The 14,589-nt window shown below is 48.8% G+C and overlaps 2 protein-coding genes across 2 annotated transcripts; both read right to left on the reverse strand.

The window, feature by feature from the left end:
• Positions 1 to 485: 485 nt before the first annotated feature.
• Positions 486 to 3,178, reverse strand: LOC112881724 (protein TIC 20-I, chloroplastic-like). Its single transcript, XM_025946555.1, has 3 exons — positions 2,916 to 3,178; positions 2,326 to 2,481; positions 486 to 1,264 (listed from the first exon to the last, which is right to left on the reverse strand). The coding sequence occupies exons 2-3, from the start codon at positions 2,450 to 2,452 to the stop codon at positions 627 to 629; spliced, it is 765 nt and encodes a 254-aa protein (XP_025802340.1). The 5' UTR covers positions 2,453 to 2,481; positions 2,916 to 3,178; the 3' UTR covers positions 486 to 626.
• A 1,553-nt stretch (positions 3,179 to 4,731) lies between these two features.
• LOC112881722 (calcium-dependent protein kinase 20) lies at positions 4,732 to 8,408 on the reverse strand. Its single transcript, XM_025946553.1, has 8 exons — positions 7,550 to 8,408; positions 7,122 to 7,245; positions 6,852 to 6,995; positions 6,414 to 6,566; positions 6,141 to 6,256; positions 5,890 to 6,057; positions 5,289 to 5,519; positions 4,732 to 5,174 (listed from the first exon to the last, which is right to left on the reverse strand). The coding sequence occupies exons 1-8, from the start codon at positions 8,081 to 8,083 to the stop codon at positions 5,022 to 5,024; spliced, it is 1,623 nt and encodes a 540-aa protein (XP_025802338.1). The 5' UTR covers positions 8,084 to 8,408; the 3' UTR covers positions 4,732 to 5,021.
• Between the last annotated feature and the right edge of the window lie 6,181 nt (positions 8,409 to 14,589).

Genomic DNA, 14,589 nt, shown 5'->3' on the forward strand with positions numbered 1-14,589 from the left:
TCTTCGGGTTATTCGAATTTAGCAAATGGATCCAACGTGCTTATCGTTTGGTTCAAATATTCAATGCAATTTTCTTTGCTAGCGTTTCATCAAACATTTTTGAAGAAAAAAATTTTATGGAGAAAAGTTTAATTTTGAAGTTGGATTTGAACACATGCACTCAATTTGGTGATCATAAGCATAGCAAAAATTCGAATACCCCAAGCTGGGCTATACATTTCAAATGTGCCCAAAACTACATCGTGTTTGCCCCTCCGCGAGGCAACAGATAGTTGCTGAGGAACAAGGTTTCCAAATTTCAGAGGCAACATTATTTCGGATGAACAAGCTATTATCCCGAGAAGTATGGCTCGGATTAGAAGCACAAGAGAGCACAGATTCACAATTCTTCTATACTCAATTTTGCAGGTTACGCATCTCATAAGGGAAATTTGCAGGTCTAACCAACCATAGCAACACTTCAGCATATGAGAAAAGGAAACCAATTCCAGTGCAATTCGAATTATGTTGTACCAGCCGGTCATATAATAAGAAGTACACAAGCCCCTTCAATATGATCAAAACATTGTCTCTAGAACTGTAAGTAGCTATTTCAAAAAATATCCTGGATCTTATATAGTAAGCACCTATCTGAACAGGTTCAGATCAGAGTGAATGAACGCAGTGTGGGATATGAACGGGACATTTGGGTACATTCCACAAAGAGCACACCGCATACACTCGAGCACTGTGAATATCTGTATGAAGGCAATAGACATCCAGAAGTACTGCATCGGTTTCCCTTGATACACGATGCTTGGCATCCAGGTACACATGGTGGCCACTGCTTGGGAGCCAGTGTCCAGGAGGATAGCCAGGATCACATGGAACCTCAGAAAGTGTGGTGACCACTTCCGCCTCACAACGAAGAAGTACACTGTCATAAATATCACCAAGAAGAGCCACCCAGGACACAGCGTCATGGTATCAATGAACGTGTACAGCAGCGAAAACCCCTGCAAGTAAGTGTGCAGCTGGTAGATCACGTCGGCGTAAGACCACATGTTGTGGAGTGGCAGCAAGTATGGCACACAAGCAAGTGTTCTCCACCACCATCTGGGTTTGGAAGTCAGCTCCGGGTAGCTGAATGATGCCAATGAGGATGCTTGACAGCTAACGGACCTTGGTTGCTGATTGTGCCTTATTGATAGTGATGGAATGCCCTTGACAGAATTTTCCTTTGGCAATGATGTGATCATGCCATGCCGAACGGAGTCTGCACCAACTGCAAGACACAAATGATGATTAATAAAATCAAATTCATTATAGTAAGAATCTGTATAAAGAGATCCCTGACTATTACACAAATAGGGATACAAAGGCTTGTAAAATGACTTCACTTCCAAGTTCCAACTAAACGCATCAAACCAGTGGAGACAACTAAAACAAGGCTCTTCATTTCAGTTAACATCATATCATGTTATATATCCTGTTGACATATTCCAGCTGGAAGTGAATAACTCGAATTCAAATCCTGTTAAAATGATTCTATATTGTAGATTACTTTGCCACTGTCTCAACCATGTACCGACTAAACACTAAATTGTCTTCTTCAGCAAACATATCTTCAAAATTCGGTCCTCAAAAAATAAATCGAAAGGGTGAAGACTGAAGATACTAAAACTGCAAAAGTTTTCTTTCTGAAACACACAACATTAGACTGCCAGCTAGAGCATATCAACATCAGATATACTAGCATGAAATATCAATGACTTAAGAGTCGAAAAATATTGCCAGTACACAATAAGGTGAAATGAATATGCCAGTATACAGAAAAAGAATTGTAAGTCAATGCTAGCTACCTTCTGGAGAAGCATGGAATCCAGTTGGCAGTTGTAACCTTAGAGGTTTAAATCATCCTATTCTAGACATTCAATGTCCCATTGTGTTTCCTTTTTCTATGGGCTACATGTTTATCCATATTCTAGAATAACAATGGAGTATTATGATGCTTGTTTCTACATCTACCTTGGCTAAATACAAGATTCAGGACTCTATGGTGCGAGAACTATCAAGAACAAGAGTATAAGCAAGAAAAGACTGAGAATTTTAAAAAGAATCATTAGCACTACACTATAACAGTATGGGGTGATTACTGTATATGGTGATTTTCCATCAACAATAATTCTGGATTAGGGGGACTGGGGAAGCGGACGTAGAAAGCCTTTTTCTCCATCAAGAAGATATAACGGCAGAAAATCAGGAAAGTATTGGGGGCAATAAAAGAGAACATGTGTCATATCATATATTGCAGTAAATGTAACTGAATGTTTGTTACATTTATACCTCGTAGAGCTCCCGCAGAAAAATGATTCTTCTTAACATGAAACTGGGTGCTCCTTAGACTTGATGATCTACCAGGAAAAGCTAGAAGCTGAGCATTTCCAGCAGGTAATCCCTGACACAGAACCATTTTGCATCCGTGTGGCCTTGTACAATCACCTGCGCATACATGTGAAGGGATTTTAAAGTTTTGGCTTTACGCTGTAACTGTGTAGCGGAATTGCAAACTCAGCACAGATTCTAAGGGGCTGTTTGGACGTAGAAAGTGTAGCTGCAGTTTGGACTGCTACTAGGCAGACTGGGGGGGCCAGGAGGAGGCGGCGGAACGCTCTGTTCCTGAGCGCTGAGGGGCGGGCCAGGAGGAGGCGGCCTTCCGCCGGCCCGGGGAGGGGGGGGGTGGGGGGGCCGGACCTTCGGGCCCAGGCGGCGGCGGGGGGGGGGTGCGGGCGGTGCCTGCCGCGGCGGCGGCGTTCCGCGAGGGGGTGGGGTCCGGCGGGCGGCGGCGTTCCCCCCGGGGGGCGGGAGGACCAGTACCTGGGCGGCGCGGACGGGAGGAGGGAATGGAGAGAGGCGCAGGTGCGGTCCGTGTGTACCTCGGCAGGCGCCAGGCGCGGCGGAGGAGAAACTGGAGAGCGGGGGAACGAACGAACGGCCGGTTGCCCTTGGGATCCGGTGGCGCGCTCCACTGGACCGGAGGAGCAGGCCGGAGCGGGCAAGGGACGCCCAAGCCGGGGATGGTGGGTGGCCGGACCGGACCGCCGGGGCGTAGGAAAAGATAGGGTTATGCAGTTGCAGACCAGCCCCTGTAAGTTTCCGGAATTCACTGTCAAAGTGGGTTCTCTCGCTAGCTTAGCAGCAGGCCTGTTCAAATGCCGTGCCGGGCTTGAATAAAGAAGGCCCAACAAGATATCGGCCCAAGTAAGAAGTCTGGCTCGGCCTCGGCATGACTTTCGGCCTGCTTTTGCCTCATCCTTCGCCGCGCCAGCCCACGAAGGCACGCAGCAGAAGAAGACAAGGGCCTGATCTATCTCAGTAGCATCTCCTTTTGGGCTGCACGCTTTACGCAATCTCCTTTTGGGGAACTAGTTTGGTTAGCTGATTAAGCCCGCTTGTATAGATGAGACGATGATGTGATTAGACTGGACTGACACCTAGTATGTGTACGTCTCAGCCTTAGCCAGCTTGATTAGGCTGGAGGCATTTAATTTGGTACGCAACGACAACGGATGAACGATCATTAGAATCTTAAACTTGTGCATGAAGAAACGCAGCCATCATGGACCAACGGCATTAATGCCTTACATTACATGCCGATGCTTGCATAGCCTAGGAGGTGCAGTGCAACCAGCGGGTACATCCGGTTCGAGGTAAGCTGTCACCGGACACGGGCAACGCATGGCTACCAGTGAGCAGTAGCATCTTCCGTGCAGCTTGGCTTGCAAGGCGAGCCATCGATCGATCAGGATCAGCGCATCTCTTCCCATCAAGCTTAGAGTACCAGCCGCAGGCCGCAACACCTCTCATTGAGCACCTGCTGCCTTTACTGACGTCGCCGCTGTCGATCTGTCCCTTGCTCCGCCATGAAACCCCTTGACAAAGGTGTCGCCGGGCCCACCACGCGTTCGCACGCATCCGACGTTCGCACGCATCCGATCAGATTACAACGGAGGCCGTAGAACGCAGCGGCAGAAGGCAGGCACGGCGTACGTGCGGGGGTGCGGCGTCAACCACCCAACCGGGCACGGAAGTCAAGCGGCGGAGGACGGCCACGGCTCCAGCCGGCGGCCTCACCTAATCCTCATCTGCATCTCACCGAAGACGGAGGAGTTCGTGGGCGTGGGGTGCAGGGCGGCCGGCAACGCCCGTTTGGTCAGGCCGCTGATCCTTGTGCGAGGCAACCGGACAGCAACGTGCACCGACCGATTTTTTTTTCAGGCACGTTAACGTCTTCGCTTTGTTCAGCGACACAGGGGCAGGTGGTTGACTGGTTCACGAGTCCAACTTTGAGTTGTGCGTTCAAACATAGTAGCCCGTCACGTCCCAATCGACCTGTTCCGTCGTTTGGATGCCGAATTGCCAATGGCATCGTTCTTTTCTTTTTTCTTTTTTTTTTGTGCGGGGACAGGGAAACATCAGAGACAGGTTTGGAGCTATGCTCACAATGTCCATACAGGTCCAAAGTGAATCTCTTGGCCAGATCCTCCATGTGGCATGGATGTCATCTACATCAAAGAAAATTGGCATGGAAGACGCGATCAACCAGCAGACTCTGGGGTGAAAAACCTGCACCTTCATCAGTTCAACTGACCCGTAATTGAATTCCTGATTCCAGGTTCAAACAGGTGTTATCGAGCACCATATGCAGGAAAGGTTATCAGGAAGTTGGCACCAAGATGAAATGACAGAAGATGGATCCACAGAGGTTATCAGATGCGTACAACCTCCTAATTTTTTTTCCTCTTTCTCTTGTACAGTACACTTTGCCTAAGGCGTCGAAATCCGTGGGCGTGGATCATACAGTCTAAATACAATCAAAGCGTCAACAATCCCCTACCACTTCAAGCAGCCAACGAGCGAAGAATAGAGATCAATAGAACATCGGGACAAACAGAAGAAAAAAATAGTTGTCAACGAACAACCTGAAGAATCTACACAGGGTTTTCATCTGGAATTCACAACTTGCCTATTGGTGTTATCGGCTACCGGGTACTTGTCATCTGCAATGATCCGTCCTTTTGCAGCTTTAGGCTCAGGCTGGTGAACCGCTCTCTTGAGTACTGTCTTGAGGCTTTCCTCCAGTCCGTTCCAGCCTTCATCATCGCCGCAAACTCATCGTAGCTGATCTTGCCATCCTGAAGAACAAGATAACCGCTGAGATATTCAGTATCATAACACCAAATGATTTAAACTAGACGTGAGAAAGAAACTAGCATCCGTTTACTGCTAATTGATCAAGAAGTACAAACCTTATCAGTGTCTACATCACGGATAATGGCATTGATAACTTCTTCATGATTTTGTCCCAGGTCATCAGCTAATGACTCACGGAGTTCATCGATTTCAATATACCCACTCTGGTTCCGGTCAAAGTATGCAAATGCCTTATGCAGATGCTCATCATTGCCAATCTTTCTTAGGTGGACAGATAATGTAACAAATTCTCCATAATCCAAGGATCCATTTCCATCAGCATCCGCCTGGCATAATATGAACAAACAGTAAATACAAGGCCCAACACATCACATTCTTTGCTCAATTAAAACGGAAAAAAAGATCAAGCAACAATATTGCATCATTGGATCAATTATGGACTGTTCAGTAATTTGTGCACAATCAATAGTAAAGATCTTTCATAGTTTTGCAAAAAACAACACCATTTGCCCTCTCTTATCAATATGTTTCCGAATTTTCAGGGCTCTTCTAAAGGGTGGTATGACCTTTGAATTTTGACATAAGACATAATAATTATGAAACAAGGCTGATAAAATACTATTCAAAGACTCCAGTCCAATATATTAAAGAGGTGCAAATTAAGTTTCGTCAGTCAAAAATAGAATGTCTACTTACAGCTTCCATTAGTATTTGGACATCAGCATCAGGCATTTGGTGACCAAACTTATGCAGACCAAGCTTCAGTTCATCAAAATTAAGCATTTGATCCTTGTTAAGATCCATCTTTTCAAACATGTCCTTTATGTCAGCAGCCTCTTCTACTGAAAGATGTTCAGCTATGACCTGTATCAAAACATGTGATGATGTTCAGAGCAAATTTGAGAATGAAAGGGGATTATTTGATGTCAAGTCAGACAAAAATATACCCTAAGTGCATGCTTCTTGAACTTGTTCATCACCGAGAACTGTTGAAGTCTGGCCTTAACAGTTTCACCCAAATTGACATTTGGAGCCTTCTTAATGTTCTGTAACCATGGGTGATCTGGAGAAAAATACAAGGTTATCAAGACAAATGTAAAGGGGAGAGCACTAATGAAATCATAGAGCAATTTAAGAATGAAACATTTTTCTAGTTGCTTTAATAGTGAACAAAAGGAACAAAACACAATATAGTCATCTAATGCGAGAATGATTATTACCAAGCACTTGCTGAGCTGTTAATCGTCGTTTTGGATCTGGATTGAGCATTCCCTTGACAAGATCTTTTGCGTTATCTGAGACCCTTGGCCATGGGTCTCTTTTAAAATCAATGGCAGAACGGATAATTGCTTGAGCAACACCCTGTTCGGTTTCTGCATTACAGCATAGAAACACAAAATGTTAAGTGACCGTTTAAAAGTACATGCTTAACATGTAATTTTCATCTACTACAGTACCATCACCCTATCAGCCTATCAACCCATACCCAAAGTAAAGATAAAAAAAATAGAGGGTGTCAGTTTACAATATGCCACATTGATCATTTTAACTTATTATTACATAATATGTATTCCCAATTTGTAATTATCTATAATTTAAACTTTCAACGTATATAGACATGTCCTCTCACCATCCCTCATTTAAGGTACAAAACTAACCTGCCCAGAATGGAGGGACGCCGCAAAGAAGAATGTAAAGAATCACTCCTGCACTCCAAACATCAACTTCTGGGCCGTAGTTTCTCTTTAGCACCTCTGGAGCCATGTAGTAAGGACTTCCGACAATCTCAGTGAATCGTTCGCCTGTACAAATTCAAAATCAGCACATCAAAATATGAAGCGTAAGAACTAAGAAGGCAGCAAAAGGTCACACCATCAATAATGACTGATGAAGCACAATGACAGACAGAAGTCGGGAGTAAACTGTACCTGGAGTGAAAAATACAGACAGGCCAAAATCAATTGCTTTTAGGGCCGCTGTTTCTTTCTTGTTTGCAAACAAGAAATTCTCTGGTTTGAGATCCCTGTGCATCACTCCATGCTTATGGCACATCTGACATTGCACAGGACATAATGGATGCACAGGTTAATTCATTGTACATGGGGGAAAACTGATTGAATACAGAAGATGTGAAATTGCAAACAATCTAATCACCAAGTTGATCAGCAAGATTCAACACGACTAAACGTTTGCTACATGGCCTACTGAATCAAACTATTGAGGAAGTTATCATGAGTGGTAGTAAACTGACCCCACCCAACATAATGAGAGTAACGGAAGCACATAACCACATCCATCTGTAATTGCTGTCCAACAGTAATGATTCATTCTACTATAGATTGAGCCAAAACCTCACCTGCACGACCTCGACGATGGTGCGCGTGACCAAGGCGGCGGCGCGCTCGGTGTAGTGCCCCCGCGCCACGATCCGGTCGAAGAGCTCCCCGCCCTCGCAGAGCTCCATGACGAGGTGCACGGCATTGTCGTCCTCGTACGTGTCCCTGAGCGTGACGACGTTGGGGTGCTTGGGGAGGTGGCGCATGATCTCCACCTCCCGACGCACGTCCTCGATGTCGACGGGGGTGCGGAGCTTCTTCTTGGAGATGGACTTGCAGGCCAGCGCCTCCCCGGAGTCGCGGTCCGTGCAGAGGTAGGTGACCCCGAACTCGCCGCGCCCGAGTTCCCCGCCCAGCTCGTACCGCGCCGCGATGTCCCGCCCCGTGGGCTCCCGCAGCACCAGCAGCCGCGGCGCGGCGCCCGGCGGCGCGGAGCGGTTGTACTCGATCGAGAAGGGGTTCGGCTTCTTGCCCTTCTTCTGCTTGGGCTCCTTGGGCTTCTTGCCGCCGCCGTCGCCGGCGGCTCCCCCCGGCGTCACGCAGCAGTTGCCCATCCCCCGCCGCCGCGGAGATCCGACAGCCCGGGGAAGGCCGAATCAAGAAACCGCACGGCCCGCGGAGATCTGCGAGGTAGAGGGGGGGAGAGACAGAGAAAGCGGCCGAGAAACGAACAGCGCGTGCGCGTTTGGTGTGCCGGTTGCAGAGAGCGAAGGCGGCGAGCGAGGTGCGGGGCGAGGGGTTAAATCGCGGGGAGGGATTCGGTGTAGACGGGGTCAGCGGTGGCGGCGTCTGGCCCCAGGTGGGAACCCGCCAGTGGTAAAGCCAAGCCCAGCGACGCGGCCGCGGGGGAGGAGAAAGAGAAGAGGAAGGCGGAAGGGAGACGAGGTGGTCAAACACGACCTCGCTCACGCCTTTTCTTTCCCCCTCCTCTTGATCTCTTCTTTCTTTTTCCCTTCCCTCCCGACTCCCGTCCTCTTTTCTCCTCTCGCTTTCATCTTATCTCGTTCGTAATTCTCCAATCTCAATTCAAATTCCGAAATATTTTGAATTCTCTCTCCCTTTTTTTCGCCGTGTGCTCTTATTTATGGGGAGGGAGACTTTGGGAGGAAGTTCTCGAGTGGAGTGAGGAGGACTGAACGAAAAGCGGGTTAGGTGGGGGGATTTAAAATGACATTACGCAGGATTCGTGCAATCTCGATCTCGGCCGCCTAATCATTCATAGCGGACAGGTCGACGTTTTGATGGGTGCTAAAGCGTAGCGCTACAGTGCTTAAGCGGCGGGCGGTTTCCCTGGTTCAAGTGGGGGGGGGGGGGGGGGGGGGGGGGGGGCGTTTGTGTTCAAACATGTGGAGTAATCGCGAAACCTGGTCTTCCTTTTTTAAAATGGCAAATGCGTCCGCGCATGGCCTGGAAAGCTTCTTCACGGGGTTCCAGTCGTCCAAAGCAAAAGGGTGGAGGCCAGCTGCTTTGATCGCGTAACAAGAAATTCTCGGTAAGGGCTTGCTTCGAACGCAATGTTTTTGTCCTAATATTTCTTGGGAACTTCTAAGTAGGTAACTACTCGGAATGGAGATGCTTGATAGGAGTGAAACCCTGAAAAGATACTTATCAGTGAAGAGGTTGAGCTGACACGATGTGCCTTTTTAAGGTCAGAAAACCCAATATGTTTGTGAAAAACAATAGCGCGATTATTTGATCTGGGAGAAAAATCTCCCCCCCCCCCTCTCTCTCTCTCTCTTAAAATCCAAGCTCCCAGTATTTGCATGTTCTTACACTCGTCTTATTTTCCCCTTTATCTTCCAAGTCTTTTTATGAACTTATCCTCCAAGCTGACTTAAAGTAAAAAAAAACAACGTCATTTCCATCCATCGCACACCACGATTTTCCTTCACTTTCGAGTAAGTCGCAACTTAATCGCACAGTACCTACTCTATGTCGATTAGGCACCCGTTCACGCGGCCATTAACGTAACCTGATTACCGCCACCGCGGCAGCGATTAGGCCCGACCTGCCCCCCTTTCTACTCCTGCTCATCAGCCTCAGCCACTGTCAGCAGCACTGCAGCAGACTGTTCCCCTCCGTTGTCCTGTGAAATCGTTGTGACCCCTCCGTCACCCCCGCGGCCTGACGACGCGCGAGCGCGCGCGCACGGGCAGGAGCCGTCGAGTCGAGCGCTAGTGCGTCGGCGACCACGGGTCCGCGTCGACGGGAACCGGGCATTGGTGTCCCCGCGTCGCGTCGCGCGCTGCCCGGACCGTGCGAGCGGGACTCCTGCTGCTGGTGCTGGCTGCAGTGCTGCCCCCGCGAAGCGCCCCTGGCAGAGCCTGGCGGCTGGCGTCCATGGAGCGGGGAAACCAGAACCAGGGAAAGGGACGCGACCGGCCCGGCCGTTCACACCTCGCCGTCCCGCGACTCCCGTGAGCCGACGCGTCGTGTGACACGCACGCCGGCCGGTGCCGTGCCGTGGCAGCAGGCAACAGCAGCACACGTCTGCGACGTCGGTCACCTGTTTTTGCTGCCCCGCTCCCATGGCACGGGCGACGGGCAAACGTGCGCGCGCTCTGGCGCCCTGCCTAGCCGTGCGTGTAGCTCGACGACGACAGAGCTGACGTCTGATGTGGCTGTTCACATCGTGGACTCCCGGACGATTAGGAAACCGGTGTGTCCAGCGAATCGTAGTCACGGGCCTAATTGGATAACGGATATGCATCAGGCTGCTGTTGCTGCAGCCGTGCAGCGGGTCCGCGCCCACTGCCTGCCAGAAACGAGTCCACGCCTCCACGGCGCGGCCGGAGACTCGAGGAAGAGGAAGCGGTGGCGGTCAGCGTCTGTGGTCAGCCAGGGAGGGTGGTGGTGATTTGGACGGCCGGCGAGAACATGATTGGCGACGCGCGCAGTGGCTGCCCTACTCAGATGCCGCCGGTGGTAGCAGTCCATGTGCGGAGCGAGCGCGTGGTTAAAAATGGGAAAAGAACAAAGTCCAGCAGATGAGGAGAAGAAGCCGCCGCGAGTCCTGGCATCCAAGGTCCGTCAAACCTACGCTGTTCGTCGGAGGCGCGCGCACTGGAGAATAGTATTGTTTGGTGCAGTAGTCGCCGGCGCCGCTTGCCGAGTCAAGGGTCAAAAGGCTCGCCGCGGAAGGGAGCAGTGGAGCACTGGTGGCGCCGTGCGCGTGGGCGTGCTACCGGACACGCGCTAGCGGCCGGAGCGAAACGGAATGAGCAGTTGAGCACGTTGTGAAATTTGCGAGCTGTTGAAGGCTGCCGCGGGGGCCGCGGCATCTTCTTCTTCTCGTACTTTTTTAAGGGACCGCAGCTTCTTTGAAACAGAAGGGTAGAGGGAGAGAACGCGAATTTATCGCTGCAAAGATGAATGGGCCAAATACGCAGTGCACTTAAGATCCAAAGCATCCGCACGCACATTCAGCAGCTGCAAATATGCCGTATACGTGGGCTAACATCGCCCGTAGGGCCCATGTACGTGAGATCACAGAGGTTGTTAGACTAGACATCATTTGGAAGGTAATGGGCCATAGCCCATAGTATATCCTGCCCCAACAAGGAATTTTTTAGAAAAAAGGGTTAAAAAAATTTAAATTCAAAAAGAGGTGCTGATTTGAAAATTTTCCAAAAAGGGGTACCTCCCGCCCGACCAACGGGCGGGAGGCATGGGGCCGGACATCTCCCGCCCATCCAACGGGTGGGAGGTGCCGAATCTTTTTCTAGGCCCCTCTCGAGGGCCTCTTCGCGAATAAGAAACTTTTCTTCAGGCCCCTCATACAGCCGCGGGGGCATCCCGCCCGCCCAACGGGCGGGAGGATCGGGGCCCCTACAGTGCGGAGGGGCATCCCGCCCGTTGGGCGGGCGGGAGGTTCCCCTCCCCCTATATAAGCCCCCACCTGCCCCCTAAATTCCCATTATATTCAGCAAAATCAGGAAAAAAAGAAAAGGGAGGAGAGGAAGAGAGGAGAGTAAGCGGCGAAACCCTGTTCACATGTCGGTTTGGAGGTATATTCTCGTTCTAGTCGTATAATTACTTGAAAATAACTATAACCTAGCAAATATTTCTTAGAGTAGTTATATTTAGAATAGTTTTTAGTGTTTTCAATTATTTTTAGTATAATTTATATTCTGAATAGTTTAAAATCTGGAAAATATAATCTGGGAATCGCTGAAACTTAGAGTCGTTGTGTATTAATACGTAGTATAAGTAGTTTATTAATAATTGACAGATATGTCTTCCGAGAAGGGTACTTTTAGTATATATTACGAAGAATGAAATGTGATTTATGGGCCGAATGGGGTAGATTTAAGTGATTCAACTGTGCGGTCAGAGAAATTACCAGACCGCACGAGAGGACATTTGAATTCCTATGCAACTGGTTAATGAGCGGATTAAGGATTAATCAGAAGACACACACTGTGAGTGTTCAGTGCGTCATAAATCATACCACTCACGCTTTGATCTGGGAGCTGATGCCACTTGTAAGTCCTTTATAATTGCTATTTCGATCAACTTTGATTTACACGACTAATTTTATTTGTTTTTATAGTCATGCACTCGACGGCAATGGGGCCTCCTTCTGCAAGAATGGAGCCTCAGACGTTTGGCGCCTATGCTCCAGGAACGTCTCTCCCGTCAGGTTCGACGCCAGCTGCTCCGTATTCTCAAGGCTTTACTCAACATGCGTGATCGATGGGAGCTCCTGCACACAGTGGTAAGTTTGGTGTGCCGCACTGGGATGGCGGCTCCGTCAGTTTGTCGGAGTTGGAGGGCGGCGGCGCCGGGCCAGACATCATTGGCCCCTCCCAAACGTATGACGCTCCACCTCTACAGTCCCAGAATAATCCGCTCACGCCGGCGCCTCCTCCGCCTCGTCCTCACCGTGCTGCAGATACACTCACTTACTCGGAGGGGTACATACGCCGACGGTCTAGGACTAGGGGGGAGGAACAAGAGAGAGCGAGGACCGGGACAGGCGGAGTAGATACTCCTGATTCGGTGGACTCTGTATATTTAAACTATTTTTTTATCATACTATTTTATTTTTAATGGCTTGATGTATCGTACTATCGTAATATTTGGATTCTACGTTGCAAAACGTTATCACATAACCATCTTTATATGATTTTTAGATACCGTAATCTTCTTCGTAAAATTAAACTAAAATTTTATATGTATACAAAAGAGTATGGCGAATAAATCTTGTATTTCAAAAAGTATGAATTTTAAATAGTTTGTAAAATATAATTTCGAACAAAAAATAAGAAAGAGGGCACCTCCCGCCCGTTGGGTGGGTGGGATGCCTTTGCCGCCGTGGGAGGGGCCTCTTCGCGAATAAGAAATTTTTTTATTCGCGAAGAGGCCCTCGGGAGGGGCCTGGGAAAGGATTTGGCACCTCCCGCACGTTGGATGGGCGGGAGGTGTCCGGCTCCACGCCTCCTGCCCGTTGATCGGGCGGGAGGTACCCATTTTTAGAAATTTTCTAAATTGACACCCTTTTTTCGAATTTATTTTTTTAACCCCTTTTTTAAAAAAATTCCCAGGTCGCCGATCCATGCATTTGTGAAAAGGCGTGTAAATATAATAACCAACATCATAAATGGAGGGAAAGAATCTCGGGCCTCGAGCCCAAAATATATATCTAACGAGCTAAGAGCCCCTGTGGCCGAGCTCCAAAACGGCTCCAAAGCCGGTTCCAGCTGAAGCTCTACCCAAGGGATAGTTGTGAAACGGCTCCATATAAGAAGCCGTTGGCTGTTGCTAAAGTTCAAAACAGCTTCCACTATAGTTTTGTTGCTCCAACCGACTTCTTCTCTCCAATCCATTTATGAAAAGCAAGGTGAAATTATTTTGCTAAATATTTTTTAAAACGACTTTATCTCCACTGGAGAAATCGCTCCATTAAAAAAACTAGAGTTAAAAGTTGTTTCTAGAAAAGCCGCAGCCTTACTAAACGGTCCATAAGTATATGGCCCAGTCAGGATATGGAAAAGCCCGTTACAATCACAGAGACAATCAAACGAGGAGGACAGGGGCCGAGAAGGCACCCGTTGCCCGGCCCAAAGAAATAAAAAAAAAAGGCGCGAGAAAGATTTTTGTGTAGCACTGTAGCTTTCGTGCATCTACATTCGCTCATGCGCAGCCACCAACTATGCTTGCGCTGCGCTGCCTCCGGTCCCCCATGTCAGATAGGCACAGGGGGTTGATTGGTTGCCCGCGTGATCCTAACCTGGCTCGCATCTGTTGCTTGGTTGCTTGTACGTGTCCAGTCCGGCTGAGTGCATGCAAATCCTCACGCTTGGTTGTTTGTACGTGTTTAGCCCGGCTGAGAAGAGAAGATGTTTGGCTATATGTATGCGTCATGTAGCATGAGATATGATTAGAAAAAATAAATAATTTTATAATATTTAGCTTATGGAGTTGCGTTTTAATGGTTTTATTTTAGCTTTATAAATCTTAGTCTAATTCAAAATGTATTAATATTACTTAATGTATACTGATCATATACTAATAACATCATTAGCATGTTAATACCTGGCTCCCGCGAGCCAGGCCCGCAAAAAGGGCCGATTCTAGCATTTTCCACGAGCCCAGCCCGGTCTGTACGGTTGAAGCCAGGTCCGGCCGCCTGCCCAGCCATCCAATCAGGCGCTGCATGCACGCGGGGAGCTGGCCGGGGGTCATGCGGCCAACCAATCCCTAGGCTCCCTTCACTCCTCCAATGGCGTCCCCTGCCCTCACGAGCACGCGCTCTGGACGCTGGTCTCGCGCAATTCAATTCGCCCCCTCTCGCCCAGCCTTCCCACCTCTCCCATCTCTGCAGCCTTGTTTTTACTCTGCTGTGCCCGGACCACTTCCACCGAAGAAGTGAAGATACCCTCATCATTATTTTGCCTCGTGTCATAAATCAGCAACGGATAGCCATGGGTCATGGGTGAAAAAGGTAGAAATGAATGGTTACTGGTAAAAAAAAGAAAGGACGGGATTTGAATTGAGTTGCCGTTGTCGCTGGCTCGCTCCTGGCCTTTTGCCTGGCTGCCCTTCCTGCAATGAAACA

This window comes from Panicum hallii, chromosome 2 (assembly GCF_002211085.1).
Source record: "Panicum hallii strain FIL2 chromosome 2, PHallii_v3.1, whole genome shotgun sequence".
Taxonomy (NCBI): Eukaryota; Viridiplantae; Streptophyta; class Magnoliopsida; order Poales; family Poaceae; genus Panicum; species Panicum hallii.

Coding starts and splice junctions, on each gene's coding strand:
- LOC112881724 (XM_025946555.1), bottom strand. CDS start 2,452: ATGGTTCTGTGTCAGGGATTACCTGCTGGAAATGCTCAGCTTCTAGCT. Junction 1,265..2,325: donor TTCTGCGGGAGCTCTACGAG/GTATAAATGTAA, acceptor TGTGTCTTGCAG/TTGGTGCAGACTCCGTTCGG.
- LOC112881722 (XM_025946553.1), bottom strand. CDS start 8,083: ATGGGCAACTGCTGCGTGACGCCGGGGGGAGCCGCCGGCGACGGCGGC. Junction 6,996..7,121: donor GTCTGTATTTTTCACTCCAG/GTACAGTTTACT, acceptor GAATTTGTACAG/GCGAACGATTCACTGAGATT. Junction 6,567..6,851: donor CGTCCCTCCATTCTGGGCAG/GTTAGTTTTGTA, acceptor GCTGTAATGCAG/AAACCGAACAGGGTGTTGCT.